At 38.9% G+C, this 17,396-nt stretch overlaps 1 protein-coding gene across 1 annotated transcript in view; it reads left to right on the forward strand.

Annotated features, from left to right (window-relative positions):
* The window catches only part of LOC145990134 (TBC1 domain family member 30), a 185,478-nt gene extending 169,118 nt beyond the window's left edge, over window positions 1-16,360 (forward strand). Inside the window, exons 4-7 of the mRNA XM_083125797.1 lie at window positions 2,629-2,754; window positions 7,826-8,011; window positions 9,941-10,109; window positions 16,185-16,360. Of these exons, the coding sequence (XP_082981923.1) occupies window positions 2,629-2,754; window positions 7,826-8,011; window positions 9,941-10,109; window positions 16,185-16,360 (657 nt within the window). The remainder of the gene's footprint in view (window positions 1-2,628; window positions 2,755-7,825; window positions 8,012-9,940; window positions 10,110-16,184) is intronic.
* Window positions 16,361-17,396: the final 1,036 nt, after the last annotated feature.

Here is a 17,396-nt window from a genome sequence, read left to right on the forward strand (position 1 = left end):
ATTAAAAAAGGACCTAAAAACGAAAAAAGAATATATAAATGTGATCCAAATTAATTAATAACTTCAGTTTTAATTACATTTTTAATGAATATGCGCGGCACCTCCTTATCCGACTTGAGATCTTTGCAGGCGCGTGCTGTCTGGTCGTATACACCGTGCTGAAAGCTTCAAGACAAGAGAAAGCTACCACTTACACCTTCCAGACAAGTTACGGATAAAGGACCTTGTACCGTACCTGCTTCAGTCCTCCAAAAATGGTTTTCTCTCGTTTCAGGGATGGTTCAAATATATTTCTTTCTTTCTTTTTTATTTCTTTACTACAGAAAGGATGTTTACGAGGTGATGAACTGATGATGATTCGAATTGAGAATGGGCAGTGAAAACGTTGTCGAAAGAAGGTGAAGTTGCAAAACAAAGCCGTTAAGACCTTAAAAAAGGCTAAAAAGGGACCAATAATCTAAAACACGCTGAAAAAGGCAAAAAAGAACAAATAAAATCCCCTTTTTCTGGCCTACAATGACCCAAAATGAACATACGTATATTATGTTGGACCTCGTCTTCGGACACTAGGAACAAAAAAAGAATTTTTCCTCAACTTCCGAGCTCAAACAATGTTATTTTTCTTACATCAGCACCAATAAACATCCACGATATTCTTTGTTTATAAATTAAATGATACGTATTAGCTATGATTCTTATAATGAAGAACAGTTTTGAATGTAACAACAAAACGGTTACAGTCGGAACAGGGATTATAAAGAATCGGCTTTCACGACTAAATCGTGACGTCTGGTAGCTTTGCATCAATTGTTATAATGTGTGACTAGAATGTGCGAAAGTTTTACCAGGGAGTAGATAGCTCAACTGGACACCCTATTTTCCTCGAGCCATAAAACTACATTCATTGGTCGAGAGACCTATTGACATAAGAAAATAATTACAGTAGACTCGCGATTATCCGAGCTAATTGGGACCGAGACTACCTCGGATACGGAAAAACTCGGATAATACGGAGATAATGTGCTAATAGGTCGTAAATGACGAAACAACACTTAAAACTGTATAGTAATTATTTATTACTAGTACAACATAAATGAGAAGATTACTTTTTCCGCTTAGAATAGGCCTACACGGACTTAAACACCACCGTAACAATCGGATACACCGACAATGTAACGAACACGTGCAGCGCGGACGGTGACATGACTCCAACAAACAGGGGGGTGCGTTATGAAGCGCTATGTTTTCCAACCACTCTCTCCGTTAATCGGGACTCGGTTAATCGTGAGTCTACTGTATAAGCAAGTATTTCGTTCAATTAGAAACACAAAATCCTTTCAATTCCAAGTTTAATAGAACCAGTGCATTCAATTGTTAACAATTTCAAACTACAATTAACAAGAATTTTCATAAATGTGACATCAATATTCAGATTAATATCCAGTAAATAACAAACCTTGACCTGGCCTGCAGTTTATAATTATCCCCCTTTGTATATGTTGAACGCTTTTAGCACGAACATAATTCTTTGCTTTAATCACAAGTAACATTATCGGCTATATAAAGTGTAAGCAATGTAATTTTATTTAAAAATAAAATAATAAGCTGCCACTTTTAAGTAGGCCTATATGGCCGATAAGCACACTAACGCGTAATAGGTTAGGCTTTTAGTTATTATACTTAACTGTTATAATAAATTAAATCAAGAAGACTTAGGTGGGCAGGCCATGTGGCACGAAAGGGAGAGGGAAGAAGAGTTTACAGAATTCTTGTTGGGGAACCTGATGGTAAGAGACCTGTAGGCAGGCCAAGACGAAGATGGGATATAACGTTGAGATGGACCTAAAAGAAATTGATAAAGATTGGATTGATCTTGCCCAGGACAGGGACAGATGCAAGGCTTGTTATGGATGTTTCCCCAAGTGTGTGACGCTTCGCTATCCGAGACCAAGTGGTAAGCGGATTTTCTTGCTCGGACACGAGATCTCGAGATTACGTAGCGTGTGACGTCAGAACATATGATGTAAATGGGGTAGAGGTGATATGTTCTATATCAGGATGTCTACCAGTCAAGAAAAAAATCAAGAAATCAACAGGTAGGCCAAGAAAGTCAAGAATGTATGCTAATATTTAGAGTATAGTGAATTTACATTGCTGTGTAGGCCTATCAGTACTGAGATTTGAAAAAAAAATGAATATTTGGAAATCTAAAATGTATTGAGTTGTGGTTAAGATTTGTTAACTTTGTTTCTTAAGAATTACATTCTTGTACGTGAAGTTTTGTAAAAATATTAAAGTTATGTGGCCATTTCCCATCCAGGACGAAGTCTGAATCATTAATTTTTACATGTATTAATAATTAAAGCAAGCCTAAATCTCTTTGTTAATGCACAGCTTCGGTGTTCATCTTAACCAGCCTTGGGGTAGGGGTTTTTCATTCAATAAAAATATATATTTTCTTAATTTTAAAACTGCACCTGAGTAGGGGGCGATTAAATACATGTTAAGATAAAGGGGGAAAAGGTCAAGAAAAAGTAGGGAATATTGCATTTGTTATTTTGGTAGTTTCCTTGTATATGCTTATAGGGATGAGCTATTGATTCCTCATGGTCTCCATGTTCTTTCCAGCTGTGGCTCACCTTGGCCGAGAAACATCTCCAGGCGAGAGGCGTCGACTGGTCCCAGGTGGAGAGGTTCTGCTTTAACGAGTGGAGCAACCCTGACGACGACGAGCTAGGGGTGCAGATCGTCAAGGTAAAGTATGGTTACATATTCACCCCATTAATGGCCACCCTGTATTAAGCTTTTACTCAGATAATCTGATCAAACAGTTCAGGTTGACAGTTGTGTCAAACACTAGCATACTTTTCATCTTCAGGGAAATAACAGGGAGCGGGATGGGTGTAACTACAATTAAAATCATTATCTAAATTTATGTTTAATAAATTATTCAAATTTAAAATAAATACGTTGTCTGTAACTGTTTTTTGTAAATTAGCAGACACATTGTAAAATTTTAACGGTAGAATACTCTAAATTTACGGCAACTGTCCAATGAACGAAGCCAAATTTTTAATTGATTCTGTCTCACCCCTCATATGTAACTACAAGCTATACGTTACCACCTACACATTGCAACACGTCATTAGAACTAAAATCTTCTCTCAGTATTACATCAATCCTGCTTGGAAAAAAAGAACTTATGGAAAAGCATTGTGCAATTTCCAGGCATCTCGTCCTCTTCATGTGGAATTTCGAGTCCCAAGTTCTTCGTGAGACCAGACGCGGGATCGAGAGATGAACAGAGAAGCCTTCTCCCCTCTGCATCGCATCCGAAACTGGGGCTGACGAGGGAGGACACAAGATCGATGAAGCAGAGAATCGATGGATTCTTAGTCCCCTTGTCTGCTGGCCTCTGGTAATGATCCTCCGCGCTCACGAATTCATGAAGACTCTAGGCTTTAACCACAGGAGAACACGTGCTTAGTCTAGTTAATGAATTCATGAAGACTCTAGGCTTAACCACAAGAGAACACGTTCTTAGACTTGTTAATGAATTCATGAAGACTAGTCTTTAACCACAAGAGAACACGTTCTTAGACTTGTTAATGAATTCATGAAGACTAGGCTTTAACCACAAGAGAACACGTGCCTAGACTAGTTAATGAATTCATGAAGACTCTAGGCTTTAACCACAAGAGAACACGTGCCTAGACTAGTTACTGAATTCATGACGACTCTAGGCTTTAACCACAAGAGAACACGTACCTAGACTACTAGTTTAATGAATTCATGAAGACTCTAGGCTTTAACCACAAGAGAACACGTGCCTAGACTAGTTAATGAATTCATGACGACTCTAGGCTTTAACCACAAGAGAACACGTGCCTAGACTACTAGTTTAATGAATTCATGAAGACTCTAGGCTTTAACCACAAGAGAACACGTGCCTAGACTACTAGTTTAATGAATTCATGAAGACTCTAGGTTTTAACCACAAGAGAACACGTGCCTAGACTAGTTAATGAATTCATGACGACTCTATGCTTTAACCACAAGAGAATACGTGTCTAGACTTGTTAATGAATTCATGACGACTCTAGGCTTTAACCACAAGAGAATACGTGTCTAGACTTGTTAATGAATTCATGACGACTCTAGGCTTTAACCACAAGAGAACACGTGCCTAGACTAGTTAATGAATTCATGAAGACACCAGGCTTTAACCACTAGAGAACACGTGCCTAGTCTAGTTAATAAATTCATGAAGACTCTAAGCCCCTCGACAGGTTAAGTTTGCAGCAGGTTTTATGTATTAATCCACGCAAGAGCGACGCTCAACATCTCCTTTGCCCGTCTTGTCTCAACCGCCGAGCTGTTTATATCATAGACAGTGAGAAAATTGGCAGTATTGCAGAGAAACTATATTCTGCGCGCACGTTTGGGTCTATATATGAGAAAAGTTGCTGCAAACTTAAACTGTCGCGGGGCTTAGGCTTTATCCACAAGAGAACACGTGCCTAGCCTAGATGAGGAATTCACAAAGACTCTAGGCTTTATCGGGGTGTAAGGGGTGCTAATTCCACGTAGTGCACCCAATAGTCAACCTCACTTCCACGTAGTACACCCTGGACTGCAGACTGACGAGGCTCTGGCGACTGGCCCCATGGCCAGTATAATTTTGTTTGTGTTGTCCTGTGTTTTGTCCTTATTTGTGCTGAGTGCTCCTTTACAGCCTCAGCTTTTAACGAAAGTCAGAAGATTTTAATATTTTATGATTTTAGTTCTGCAACGTTAGAGTTGTTATGTGTAACGATAAGGGGCTGCACCCCGTATAGTGTGGCGGGTGCAAAATAGCCTTAGTGCTGACGCATCCAAAATTTTAAATTCAACTTCAAATTCTAGGCTTTATCCAGAAAAGAACATGTACCTAGTCTAGTTAAGGAATTATTGAATAATCTACGTTTTAACCACAAGAGAACACGTGCCTAGTCTATTTAAGAAATTCTTGAATACTCCACGTTGTAACCACTACAGAACACGTGCCTAGTCTAGTTGAGGAATTCTTGAATGTTCTACGTTGTAACCACAAGAGAACACGTGCCTAGTCTAGTTGAGGAATTCTTGAATACTCTACGTTGTAACCACTACAGAACACGTTTCTAGTCTAGTTAAGGAATTCTTGAATGCTCTACGTTTTAACCACTAGAGAACACGTGACTAGTCTAGTTAAGGAATTCTTGAATGCTCTACGTTTTAACCACTAGAGAACACGTGTCTAGTCTAGTTAAGGAATTCTTGAATACTCTACGTTTTAACCACAAGAGAACACGTGCCTATTCTAGTCAAGGAATTCATGAAGACTAAGCTTTAACCACAAGATAACACGTTTCTTGACTTAACTCCACACTATACTCTGGATTTGTAGGCCCAAAAACTATTTAAAATAGGCAAGTAAAACTTTTACTGGAGAAATAGGGGTGGTAGCAGTCAAAATCTCATATTATTTAGTAGTGGGAAGGGTTTGTTTGTGCTTCTAGTACACTATGTGGAAGAAAGTCATTGGACACCCCGATTTCAACTCTGAAACGAACTCCTCATGGAAAAGAGAGTACAGATGGGTATATATACGGCAGCAGGAGGCTTCTCAGATCAATCGCTGTTAAAATGACGAACAGGAAAGAGCTCAGCATGTTTGAAAGAGGGATCATAGTAGGCTGCTCCATAGGAGGCATGAGTATACGTAGCATAGCTGATGCCCGACAGGTCCCTAAATCAACTGTAGCCTTTGTCATCAAGAAGTGGAAGGAAAAGGGACACTGCAGCAATACACCACGAAGTGGAAGACCCACGTAATTGGACGACCGGGACAGGAGAGTGCTGAAGAGGGAGATTCGGAAAAACAGGACCCGTCTGATGCATTCGATTGCAGAAGAGTTTCAAAGTGCGACCAATTTGACTGTTTTGACCAAGACACTTCACAAGGAGGCCCATGCGCTCGGTTATCATGGGCGAGCCGCAGCCCACAAACCCCTGATAACAAAAAAACAATAAATGGTAGAGACTACGCTGGTGTAAAGAGCAGAGAAACTGGACGGTGTTGCAATAGCGGAAGGTCCTATGGAGCGATGAATCACGCTTCACACTGTTTCCAACAGATGGGAGAGTGTGGGAATGGCGATTACCCGGAGAACGTCTGTTACCTGAGTGTGTAGTGCCCACAGTGAAATATGGTGGTGGGGCATCATGTTCTGGGGTTGTTTCAGCTGGAATGGCGTGAGTTCACTGGTACCGGTGTATGGCCACATGACGTCTGCATCCTACCGAGATATTCTCGACAACTCCATGCTCCCCAAGTTGTAGCGTTTCCATGGAAACGAAGAATATGTGTTCCAGGATGATAATTCGACTTGTCATGTTTCCAGAGCTACCACGAAGTGGTATGCAGAAAATAATGTCACCTGACTGGATTGGCCTGCTCAGAGCCCTGACCTCAACCCTATTGAACATCTATGGGATGAACTGCAGCGCAAATTTAAGTCGCGATCGCCTCGCCCTTCTACACTTCCAGGGTTGGTGACTGTACTGCAGGAGGATTGGCGGAATATCCCACTCGGTGTACTACACGACCTTGTAGCAAGTGAAACACAATGTGTAGCTGCTGTTATCACTGCCAAAGGCGGACCAACGTCCTATTGATTGCAAGAAAACTGATGGTATCCGCTGACATGTGGTGTCCAATGACTTTCTTCCACATAGTGTATTACCTAGGTAGTACTAATCAATTTGCATATCCTTCAATCATAATAAGCATAGCTGAGTTTTTTTTTGAACTGAGCATCTGTAACAGAGATTCTTTTTGAACCAAGCAACTGTAGCTGTAACCATGGGCGTCGCCACAAATTTTCCTGGGGGGGGGGCGTCGAAACGAAGATGTCAAAGTTACCCCCTCCCCTCAAAAATATTCTGATATAGACCAGTTGGCATATGAGAAGTTTGTCAAAGAGGGGTTCATTTTCAAAATTATTGCATTATCGATATTTTAAATTACGTTATTATTATTTTTATTACTACTACTACTACTACTACTGTCCTCCTCCGTAGTCGAGCGGGTTAAGGCGTTCACTCGTCTTGAGATCGTTCGCTGCGGGACGGCGTAGGTTCGAATCCGGCTCTGGTCGGAATTTATTCGGCCTACGTATAGGGCCGGTGGCAACCCACCATCGTGAGGAAATTGGGGAGCTCCGAGTGAGTGAGCGTAACCCGGTCGAGAAGACCTACAATAACGGCTGGGGGTTCGTCGGGATTATCACCTGTCACCCCAATACTGGTCTGAGACCTCCACGCTATAACAGGTGACGGAGGAACAGTGTGGGAGGGAGACCAGCAGTCGGTAGGTAAGCCAAGGCCCTCCAAGGTGCTGTAGCGCTGTGGGTTATGTTACTACTACTACTAGTAGCAGTAGCAGTATTGGTTTAGTTTATTTTAGCATCCAATAAGTTTATTATATGAATAATATAGTAATTGTTATAACCAAGATTACATAATAGTTACTTCCAACATTTTACAAATTAACAAAGTTTCAGTGTTGCAATGTATGAAAGTTTCGTACCAAATGTCCAGACCATTTTTAAACAATGACGCAAAATGAGGGGAAATAAAGTGCTTAGTTTTTAAATTGCCATAAATTGAAAAAAAAGTAGATATAAATTTCCAGGGGGGGTCGATCCCCCCTACCGACACCCATGGCTGTAACACATTTACCTTTAAAAAAAGTGACTTTCCGAACACTAATAATGAACTGAGCAACCATCCCTGTTTCCAGGACCTGCATCGGACTGGCTGCAGCCTGTTCTGCGGGGAGGATGCAGAGGAGAACCAGGCTCTGCTCAAGCGGGTGCTTCTGGGGTACGCGCGCTGGAACAAGAACGTCGGATACTGCCAGGGGTTCAACATGCTCGCAGCCCTCATCCTTCAAGTGATGGACCGTTCCGAGACTGATTCTGTGAAGGTGGGTATCCTATAATAAGTGCAGCTGCTAATCGCCGAACATGGGCTGAACATCGCCGGCTCAATACTGCTCTGTCGTATCTCCACTTTTCGTCGGAAGTGAGTTCACTTTATCGTCTTACGTAGCTACATGGTAATGCGTTACGTTCCGAAAATACATGTCTCGTTGTCAACTGGTGTGAATTATCAACATCAACAAAATGTTTTTTTTCAAATCTTGTAGTGAGCTCTCCTGAAGAGTTAGTGCTGATGGGGTTATTCAAAAAGAAAGAGCAGATTTCAAATGTTAATTTCTCACGAACTATAAAAGATAGAAACACGTGCAATACATCAATGTATAGAGGAAGGTTCAAAGTTTTATTATTGAAAGTTTTAATGTATGCACTTAACATGAGCACCATGTGTTGCCCGACAAACACCAAAACGGTACTCCATTTCTTGCCACCCACGAATTAACTAGTCCCTAGTTATTCAATTGATAGCTACAACAATTCGATGTGTATTGAATGGAACTAATAGGCAGGATTATAAAACTTTGAACCTTCCTCTATCCATTGATGTATGGCACGTGTTTCTATCTTTTATAGTTTGTGAGAAATTAACATTTGAAATCTGCTCTTTCTTTTTTAATAACCCTGTATACAACAAAATAGTATTCAGCTCAGGGTTGGGAAAATTTTGTGTTTTTTTAAAGAAACAAAACAAACAGTTTATTGTTTTTAAATGTTTTAAACAGTGTTTTAAACAAGAAGCCAAAAAACATGTTTTAAACAAATAAAACGTTTAAACATAATACCAAGAAGACTTATTTTCTAAGAAAAATGGTTAATAAGAAATCTATTAATCATCCAAGAATGGACTGTGTTTCTATTATATAGTAAACGCTTGACTAACTTCTTAAAATACACATTTACGTTAGTCTTAAATCTCGCATGTAGGTCGCTCGAGAACCTTCAACTAATCCACAGTTACCGAGCCCCACTGAGTCAACATGGTAGCTACTCTGTTTTTGTGTTGTTTTTTTAAATACATTTTATCATGAATGCAACTAAATATTGACATTAACAAAAATGTGCACATTTTGCAGTGTGTTAAGTGAGGAACAAAAGAGTTTCAACCATGTAGCTTTCAATTTTAAACATATTTTAAGCACCTGGTGTTTTAAACGTGACCCGCCGGTCACGATATGTTTCTTTGTTAATTCAAAATACATTTTAAGCCACTTAACAGATTTCTATAAACAGTAAACAGAATGACACGCATTGAATGAAAATGCATAGTTACAAACCACGCAAATAACCGCAAACTATCGAACATGAAGTATCAAAATGTGTTTTAAACAAGTCTGAAAATAACATATTTAAAAAACTTTGTTTTAAATGTTTTAAACATTTGTGAAAAACAAAGCCATGTGTTTTAAACGTTTAAAACAAGTTGTTTTAAACACGCCAACCCTGATTGAGCGGGAGATATAGCACTCATAATTTATAATAATTGAGGCTTTAATGTCACTTACAGATATCTTGATATAGCGATCGTCCTCTGCTCAAAAGTAACTATAGGTTGTTTGTAATTTTAATTTTCTTTCTTTGATGCACCAGAAGCTCATTGATCGATGAAGTGTAGTCTGCTTTTTGTCCTTTGTCAACAACATTTTTGCATATCATTTGTAAAGGTAACGCCAAAATGCATGTTGATGCATCTTGATGTGAGTGCGTGACATTTCTTTCTATGTCGAAATTTACTTTAATGCATCAATAATTGCATTCTTATGCACCTTTCTCGATGAAGCACTTTAAACATTTGGTCTGAGCTACAGACTCATGCATTTTTAAGCTGATGCATTTGTTTTTCTGTAGACCAGAGCTTATTGTGTGTAACTATTAATCTATGCGCGTGGAAATGCTCACCTCCTTTCCTGTGTCCGCAGGTGATGATCTACCTCATAGAGGGCGTTCTTCCAGAGAGCTACTTCGCCAACAACCTGCGAGGACTTTCGGTGGACATGGCGGTGTTCAGGGACCTCCTGCGGCTTCGGCTTCCTGCCTTATCTCGCCATCTGGAGCAGCTGCAGCACGAGGCGGGAGATTCCGTCACAGGTAACAACTCAAGATTTACGGCTCTCGTTTTCCAATCCACTTCAATATATCTTCAGGAGTCCCCTGAAGGAGTAGCGGTAAGGCACTTTAACATTTTTGCTAGCATACATGCCATGTAAATGCTTCCATAAATCTTATAGCAGAGAGTACATTAGACGGAAGCATTTCATGTGACATTTCGGTTAGCCCTTGCGATTACAATGTATAACATATACAGCATGAAAGGCACGTCGAGTTACTCCATCTATGGTGAGTGCACGGTGATTACTAAGAAGCGGAAGTTGATGAAATGTCATCTTTTTTCTGACATCTCGGACACGATGCCCATTAAATATACACAATATTACACTTCGTCTAGAACCCAAAAAAGGTAATTTAAAAGTGCATGTTTTGCCAATTTTAAGGTTTTAGGTCATTTTCCCCGATTTTCGTCATTTTTCCGTCATTTTTCCGTCATTTTTCCGTCATTTTTCGCTATATTTGGGGTATTGTTTCGTCATATTTTATCACTTTTTTCATTTTGGTAATATTCTTGAGTCTTTTCACCAAGGTGAACATAGGCCTATATAGATCTCGCAAGATTGCAATTTACAAGCACAGATGCGGGAAATTAATGCATTTTACACCACTTCATTCAGTGTATACGACTTTTTCTATTAAATTGTTTAAAAATCATTCGGTTGTTTCCACTGGAAATCCTCGTTGCATATTTTGATTGAATGTGCATGTGGTATCACTTGGTGCATTTTTTTTTTAAAAAAAACAAACAAGATTGCATTTTGCTTAATTTCCTTTTAATTTCAATTTTTAACCTGAAAAATTTAATGGCCATTTTTTGAATTTTTTACGTCATTTTTCCCCATTTTTTTAGGACATTCTATAGGTCATATACCTATATTTTTTAGGTCATAAACTTCCGCTCCCTAGTGCTTACATTTGAAACAACTAAACTATTCTTCCATACGTGTACTGTGTACGTTACAGAGTATGTATTTAAGCAGCGCCCTTGTTTTGTACCTAATACTGTTTTGTAGGAAACGTTATTCCTCTCGGTTGAATAGTAATCGTGTTTTAAAAATGTGAAGTGATACATTGTATACATCTCACGCGGCCGCCATTACATCTGCACATCGTGACCTAGAGGTCGCCTCTGATTGGTTATGCTACGAAATATGCTACGGAAATAGGACGGATCATATTCTTGAGAAATGCGATGAAATATGCCATGGCATCTGAAATGCCATAAATATTTATCGCATTAGACGATAGCATTTTGTTCATGGCGTAAATGTTAAGAGAAATGCCTAGGCTTTCGTCTAAAGCAGGGAAAAAGGCTGTCGCCTTGTAATCAAGGGATGCCGGATTGGTTCATTGGTAGAGGCATAGAGTGGTTCGCATGCATATTAAAACCGTAGGTCCAGTCCCGATTAGACTCTCCGAGCATAAGATGTACTCAGATAAAAGTTTGACAAAGGTTTTGACTAAGGAAAGGAAAGGGATTTGCACCTAGCCTTTTATTTTGCCCTTAAAACTTTAGATTCGCGCAACTATGAATGTTTTATTTTCGCGGTTATTTCTTACTATTTGCGATGCGAAATATGTTTAAATTCGCAAGGAATTATATGTATTGTTTAATGCAAAATTCTCGTAGCTTGACGGAGCGCATGCGGTAGGAATTTCTTATAAAAGTGAAGCCTTCCCATTTGCATTCGGCATTCGCCTCACTTAGTAATGCCGCAATTGGCTTCTTTATACAACGTGCTTGTCCAACATTGTTAGATTATTAAAGTACAATTACCTATTACTTTGTGAAATTAGTTTTTTTTTCTTAGAGAAAGTGAAAACTTTTCTCATTAATTCTACAAAACGTTAAAATGAGTGCATCAAAATTTCGCTGTACAAATTACACATTATTTCTAAATCTGTTGACTGTACGAACCAGGGGTTCCCATCCCCCCAAGGTCTATGACGCAGTCACCCCAAAAGGTAGAACATCCCCCCTTTATCCCCAATTATTTACTCAAATTATTTTGGTCAGACAAAGTTTGCGGAACAACATAATACAGGCATATTAAAGCAATATGTTACTTTAGGTATTGTTTGCAATATAACACTTACATGTGTAGTACATATATTACTTTGATATTGATTGAAATACATTTTACATAAATAATAATAATTTCTGACGTAGCAAAGTTCTTGCAGAAAACTTATTGATAATTTCCTCATTTTGCACCTCTTTTAAAATATCGGACTCGCAGTGTTGAATAAAGGTAAGACATTAACCACTCATCAACCATACACGAAGATAGTCTGTTTTTAATGATTCTTGTGACACTCATTGTGCAGGCTCACTGCCATTTAGTGAACTGAACCTTATTTCTAACAGTTTATCTGCTTGGCTGACCTTGTATTAATGCGAACAGCACGTCCCCCTCTTCGAAACCGATTCTAAATTCATAAGAGGTGGTGTTTCATTTCAACTCGATCGCAGCGAACACCCACAGGTACATAATAACTATAATGTGTTCCGTATAGAACGCCGAATTTGAATCGAGTGCTATTGTTTTGTTTCGAGGTTGGCAGACGTGTTCTTACCAATGTTGGTATCTCTTGTCATGCCGACTAATGTAGCCTAAATTGTTTTGACTCGTTTGTTGTGGTTTCCTTCCGAAAATCCTCGAATAAATCCAGGAGCGTGAAATCCATCTATCCGCTGAGAAGGACGGACTGTGTGGTGTGGGTTTTAGCAGGTGGAGTGTGATCTTACACCTGTGATTTCTTCTTATGGGGGTTTGTGAAATCACAGGGTGTACGCTAACTAACCATGAACCCTTTTGGAACTGAAGGCGGAAATCATACGGGTGATTGGAGGCATCGGGACAGACATCTGCGAGAGGGTTATCAATAATTTTGTGGAGCGTATAATTGCATGCAGACTCAGTAGGGGTGGGCATATGCCTGACATTGTCTTTCATACGTAAATGGGAGATGTTACTGCTTACATAAATCTGAAATATAACTTATTTTCATGATATTTTCCCTATTTTTATTTAATTTTCTAATTCCGCGTCCTGTACGGAACACCCTATATAGCTAAAAATCATTAACAAATCAATCACACGAAACTATCCCCCTTTTTTGCATTCAGGTATATAGAACTGGTATAAAATATACTATAAAATTGTATCCCCCCAAAAATTATCATGACACAGGCGCGTCATGAATTTCCCCTGTGGGCACCCCTAGTACGAACGGTACTTAAGTACACAACTACACTGTGCTAAAATTTACATCAATGTTTTTCTCCACTGCGGAATATTTTCTAGACCTCTCCTATGGCGTTTTCTTTAAAATTATTTCAACACTGTACACTAAACAGCAATATAATTATCATTTTATGCACATTCGTTTGGATGGCAACAAAAACATATTACGTAGTATACAAGAGTGTTTAAATTAAACACTTATTAGTCATCCTGACTGACTATATTTTTATTTTCCAACAACGACGAATACAATGTATGGTATTTGATGGTATGAGATTGCATTCATACATTTCACCAAGTTGTTAGTCTGTGTTTTGACGTTCCCGTCTTCATTTGTTCATTCAGCATGCAATGTTATTAAAGATTATCAGTACCATCTTTTGACGTAGTATTTACTTGCAATATCTTTGATTTTTCACTCTTTGCATTGCCTGATTGCTAAATATGCTGGCACTTTGGTCCGGGCTACTTGCACTTGTGGCATGCTTCAAATATGACAAGCGGCATGCTACATGCGGCAATTTCTGCGGCACAGAATAATGTCGAATGCGACCTAAGTGGACAGGTTATGGCAACCGCATGTTGCATGGCTCATTCAGTCGAATCACGCATTTGAGCTTATATAAAACTCGCACGCCTTGACCTATAGGCAACCCAATTTACTTTGGTACGAAAAGTGAGGCATACACTCCAGGATGACAGTCGATAAATTCCCGTTAAGACTCCTTGGTGTCTGCGTGACCTCTTTTGGGATTGTGTGAGCGAGATTTATATTTAAGACGGGGCAATATGTCATCGTTACTTACGGTAGGTTTTTTTTACCCCAATCCTTCATCCATTTTCTTCGTGCTTGGTTATTTTTTCCTCTTTCCTTTGATCTATCGTTTCGCTAGTCAGTACCTTTTTCCCCTGTGTTTTCTTGTTCTCTATGCTTTTCTCTCTGTTGATTGATTGATTGATTGATGTGGTTTCTTTCACTTCGTTTCTCTGCAAATTTTGGCCAATCGCGAAGATGAGAATAAGGGATTATATAATGAAATTGATGGACACTCCCAAAGAATACCTATGCCGAGGCCGGGATTCGAACCCGGAACTTCAGGCATCGTAGACCGGCCTTTTCTCTCTGTTCCCGCTTTGATTGTTTATTTTATTGATTTGTTTCACTTCACTTCGCTTTTATGCCACTTTTTGGCTAATTTCTATACTCTGTCCCAGCTAACTGTAGAGCAGGCAAACGAAAACAAGTCTCTGCGCAAGTAGTGACGGGAGATGGCTCCACCAATGAACACGTGAGAGGAACGGAATTGCGTGGAGTGGGGGAGAGCGACTGCCTTCCCAGCAGCGTGTACTGCTTCATTCTGGCCACTCGATTTCTCTCGCTTCTCTGACGCTATGCGCGGTCTTGCTCCACAGTTAGCTGGGCCATGGTATAGGATGAGTGATGATATGGTGAAGTTCATAAAGGGACAGACACAAGGAACAGCCATGCCCAAGCCGTGATTCGTACCCGGGACCCCTGGCGTTGTAGCGCGTTTTCACTTCGAATTTGTTACTTTTTATCTGTGCGAGTTCGTTCGTTCCTTGCGAATGTCTGTTATCTTTTATCTGCAATTTCTCCTCATCTTCTCTTCATCTTCCGTGCTTGCAGGTAGTAAGAAAATACATAAAAGAAAAATTGACTTCTTATTCCGTGCTACATTTCGTTTCTATATGTTTTCTTTCTTTTTCCTGCATCCTCTTTCTCTCTTTCTCTCTTTCTTTCAGCCACATAGCTAGGTATTTTGGCGCCCTAGGCAGGACTGTGCCCCCCCCCCCCTCCGTACTACCAAGCAACGACACTTCATGTGCGGCCTTCGATATTTTCTTCTTATATCACATTTTGTGATATTTACATCCTACAAAATTTGAAATGACGAAACAAAAAAACACCCATTAAAAAATAATAATAGAGGTTTATCTAAGGATTCTTAGTTTACATTTCTGATTGAAAACAAATTAGCGGATTTAAGAGTATTTCAGTTACGTCTTAGTGTGTGAAGAAAATCTTTAAGAATATTCGATTTGTACTTCTTTGGGGAACAGAGAAAATTCCAGCAGTGTTTTACCAGAATATAAACCAAGTAAATAAATAAAGAAAAAGGTTAATAATAATAATAATAATAATAATAATAATGTGTAATAATAAATACAGGGTGCAGTATGTTCTCAGTAGAAAAAATTGTAATTTAAAGTTATCCAACTCTGCTTGAAAAAAATATTGTTATAAACTTATTTATCACACTATTCTAAGTAAAATTTACAAAATATTTATAAAACCCGGCTGATATATCAATGAAAATAATTAGAATTTAACTTTTCTTGCTTTAATAAAGAAAAATCGTCAATTACCTATCAAAATTGACAAATTTTGCAATTTCGTTTTCAATTGACATTTCTGAACACACCCTAATGCTAAGCTCTCTTCCACGTAGGACACTTTGGATTGTATTTTGCGGACTAACGAGGTCCTGGCATCTGGACTCAGAGTCTGTGGGGCTTGTGTTGTCCTGTCCACGTGTGTTTGTCCTTTCATTAATTCCACTGCATCAGCATTCATCCTGATCATCGCGATTAGCAAAATGGCAGAAAAGCGAAGTAAAATCAATAATCAATTAATCATGTATCTCCTGTTTGTTACCCTCATTCAACGTGATGGGCAAATCTTTGAAAACCATTATTGGCAAAATGGACGTAGTAATTTGTATTAATAATAGGGTAAGAATATGCTGCAATAAAATTTAGGATTCCATATGCTGATTCATTTCAGGAACTAGCTACGAGCCACCCTTGACGAACGTGTTCACGATGCAGTGGTTCCTCACGCTGTTCTCCAACTGCCTCCCTCAGAGCACCGTGCTTCGAGTCTGGGACCTGATCTTTCTGGAAGGGAATGAGGTACTCCTAAGGACAGCACTCGCCATATGGGACAACATAGCAGAGTGAGTAGTCCTCTTACTTATTATTGTTTTTTCGTCCGCTGAGAATGTAAATGTTCTAAATATGTCCAATTTTTAATTTTTTCAGGACAGCCCTTTAAAGTTTGTTATGATATATTTGCTACGTCTCCCGGCTAGGAGTATGAGCACCCTTCTACACCCAGGGCTTGCTGGGTTTAAGTAATAGTCTTAATATGGCATAATTAACGATTTATTGACAGCAATAGCTTTAACTAGCAACTCGTTAACAACACAAGTTTAAAGACACTTCCACGAAGATATTTACTTTACACAAGCCTTACAGACGCCAATCTTTTAATTTTATTCCCGCTCCACTATTTCCAACACATTATAAGCAGTACAATAATCATAATATTACCACAAAAGGACTTGCAATAATACAAACGTAGACTTACAATAAAGTCATCTTTTATATTTTTCTTTCATAACCCAAAAAGCCAGCAAAATCTCCATCTTTTTTCATAGTTAACAACTAGCTTATTTTTGCAGAGTTGTCGGTATGTGTGATAACACTAGATATGACAATAAAGGCCCTCCTATACGTGTGATACACTAACAGAATAACATTGATTCAAACGAATATGTACATAAATTAAACATTTATTCAAACGAATATGTACATAAATTAAACAAATAAACAATAAATCTTTTGCTACGACGTAACTTGGGTCGTTGCATATTTATTGAACCTTTGTCACCATAGAACACCGAATTTTGGAAACGAGATTAAGTAGTTGTTCTGTAATGGAGATGGAACAATTTTGCTATAAACTTGTCATTCGCTAGCAAATTATAAAAAGAAAAAAAAATCAATCAATCAAGTTCTTTGATTCCACTATTATTCAAAACTTTTGTCTCTTAAGAACAAAAGTAAGAACCGAAGTCCACTACTACTGCTAAGCAGCTCCTACAGTGACTTGAGCTTAGAATACAAGTGGTTTATCTCATACGTAGATGGCGCTTGGGGTTGGCTGAGGAAACTGTCGTAAGGTTTCATTGGCTGTTGGAGTTTCCACTCTCAG

Source organism: Lepisma saccharinum, chromosome 7, assembly GCF_977018435.1.
Source record: "Lepisma saccharinum chromosome 7, izLepSacc3.1, whole genome shotgun sequence".
Lineage (NCBI taxonomy): Eukaryota > Metazoa > Arthropoda > Insecta > Zygentoma > Lepismatidae > Lepisma > Lepisma saccharinum.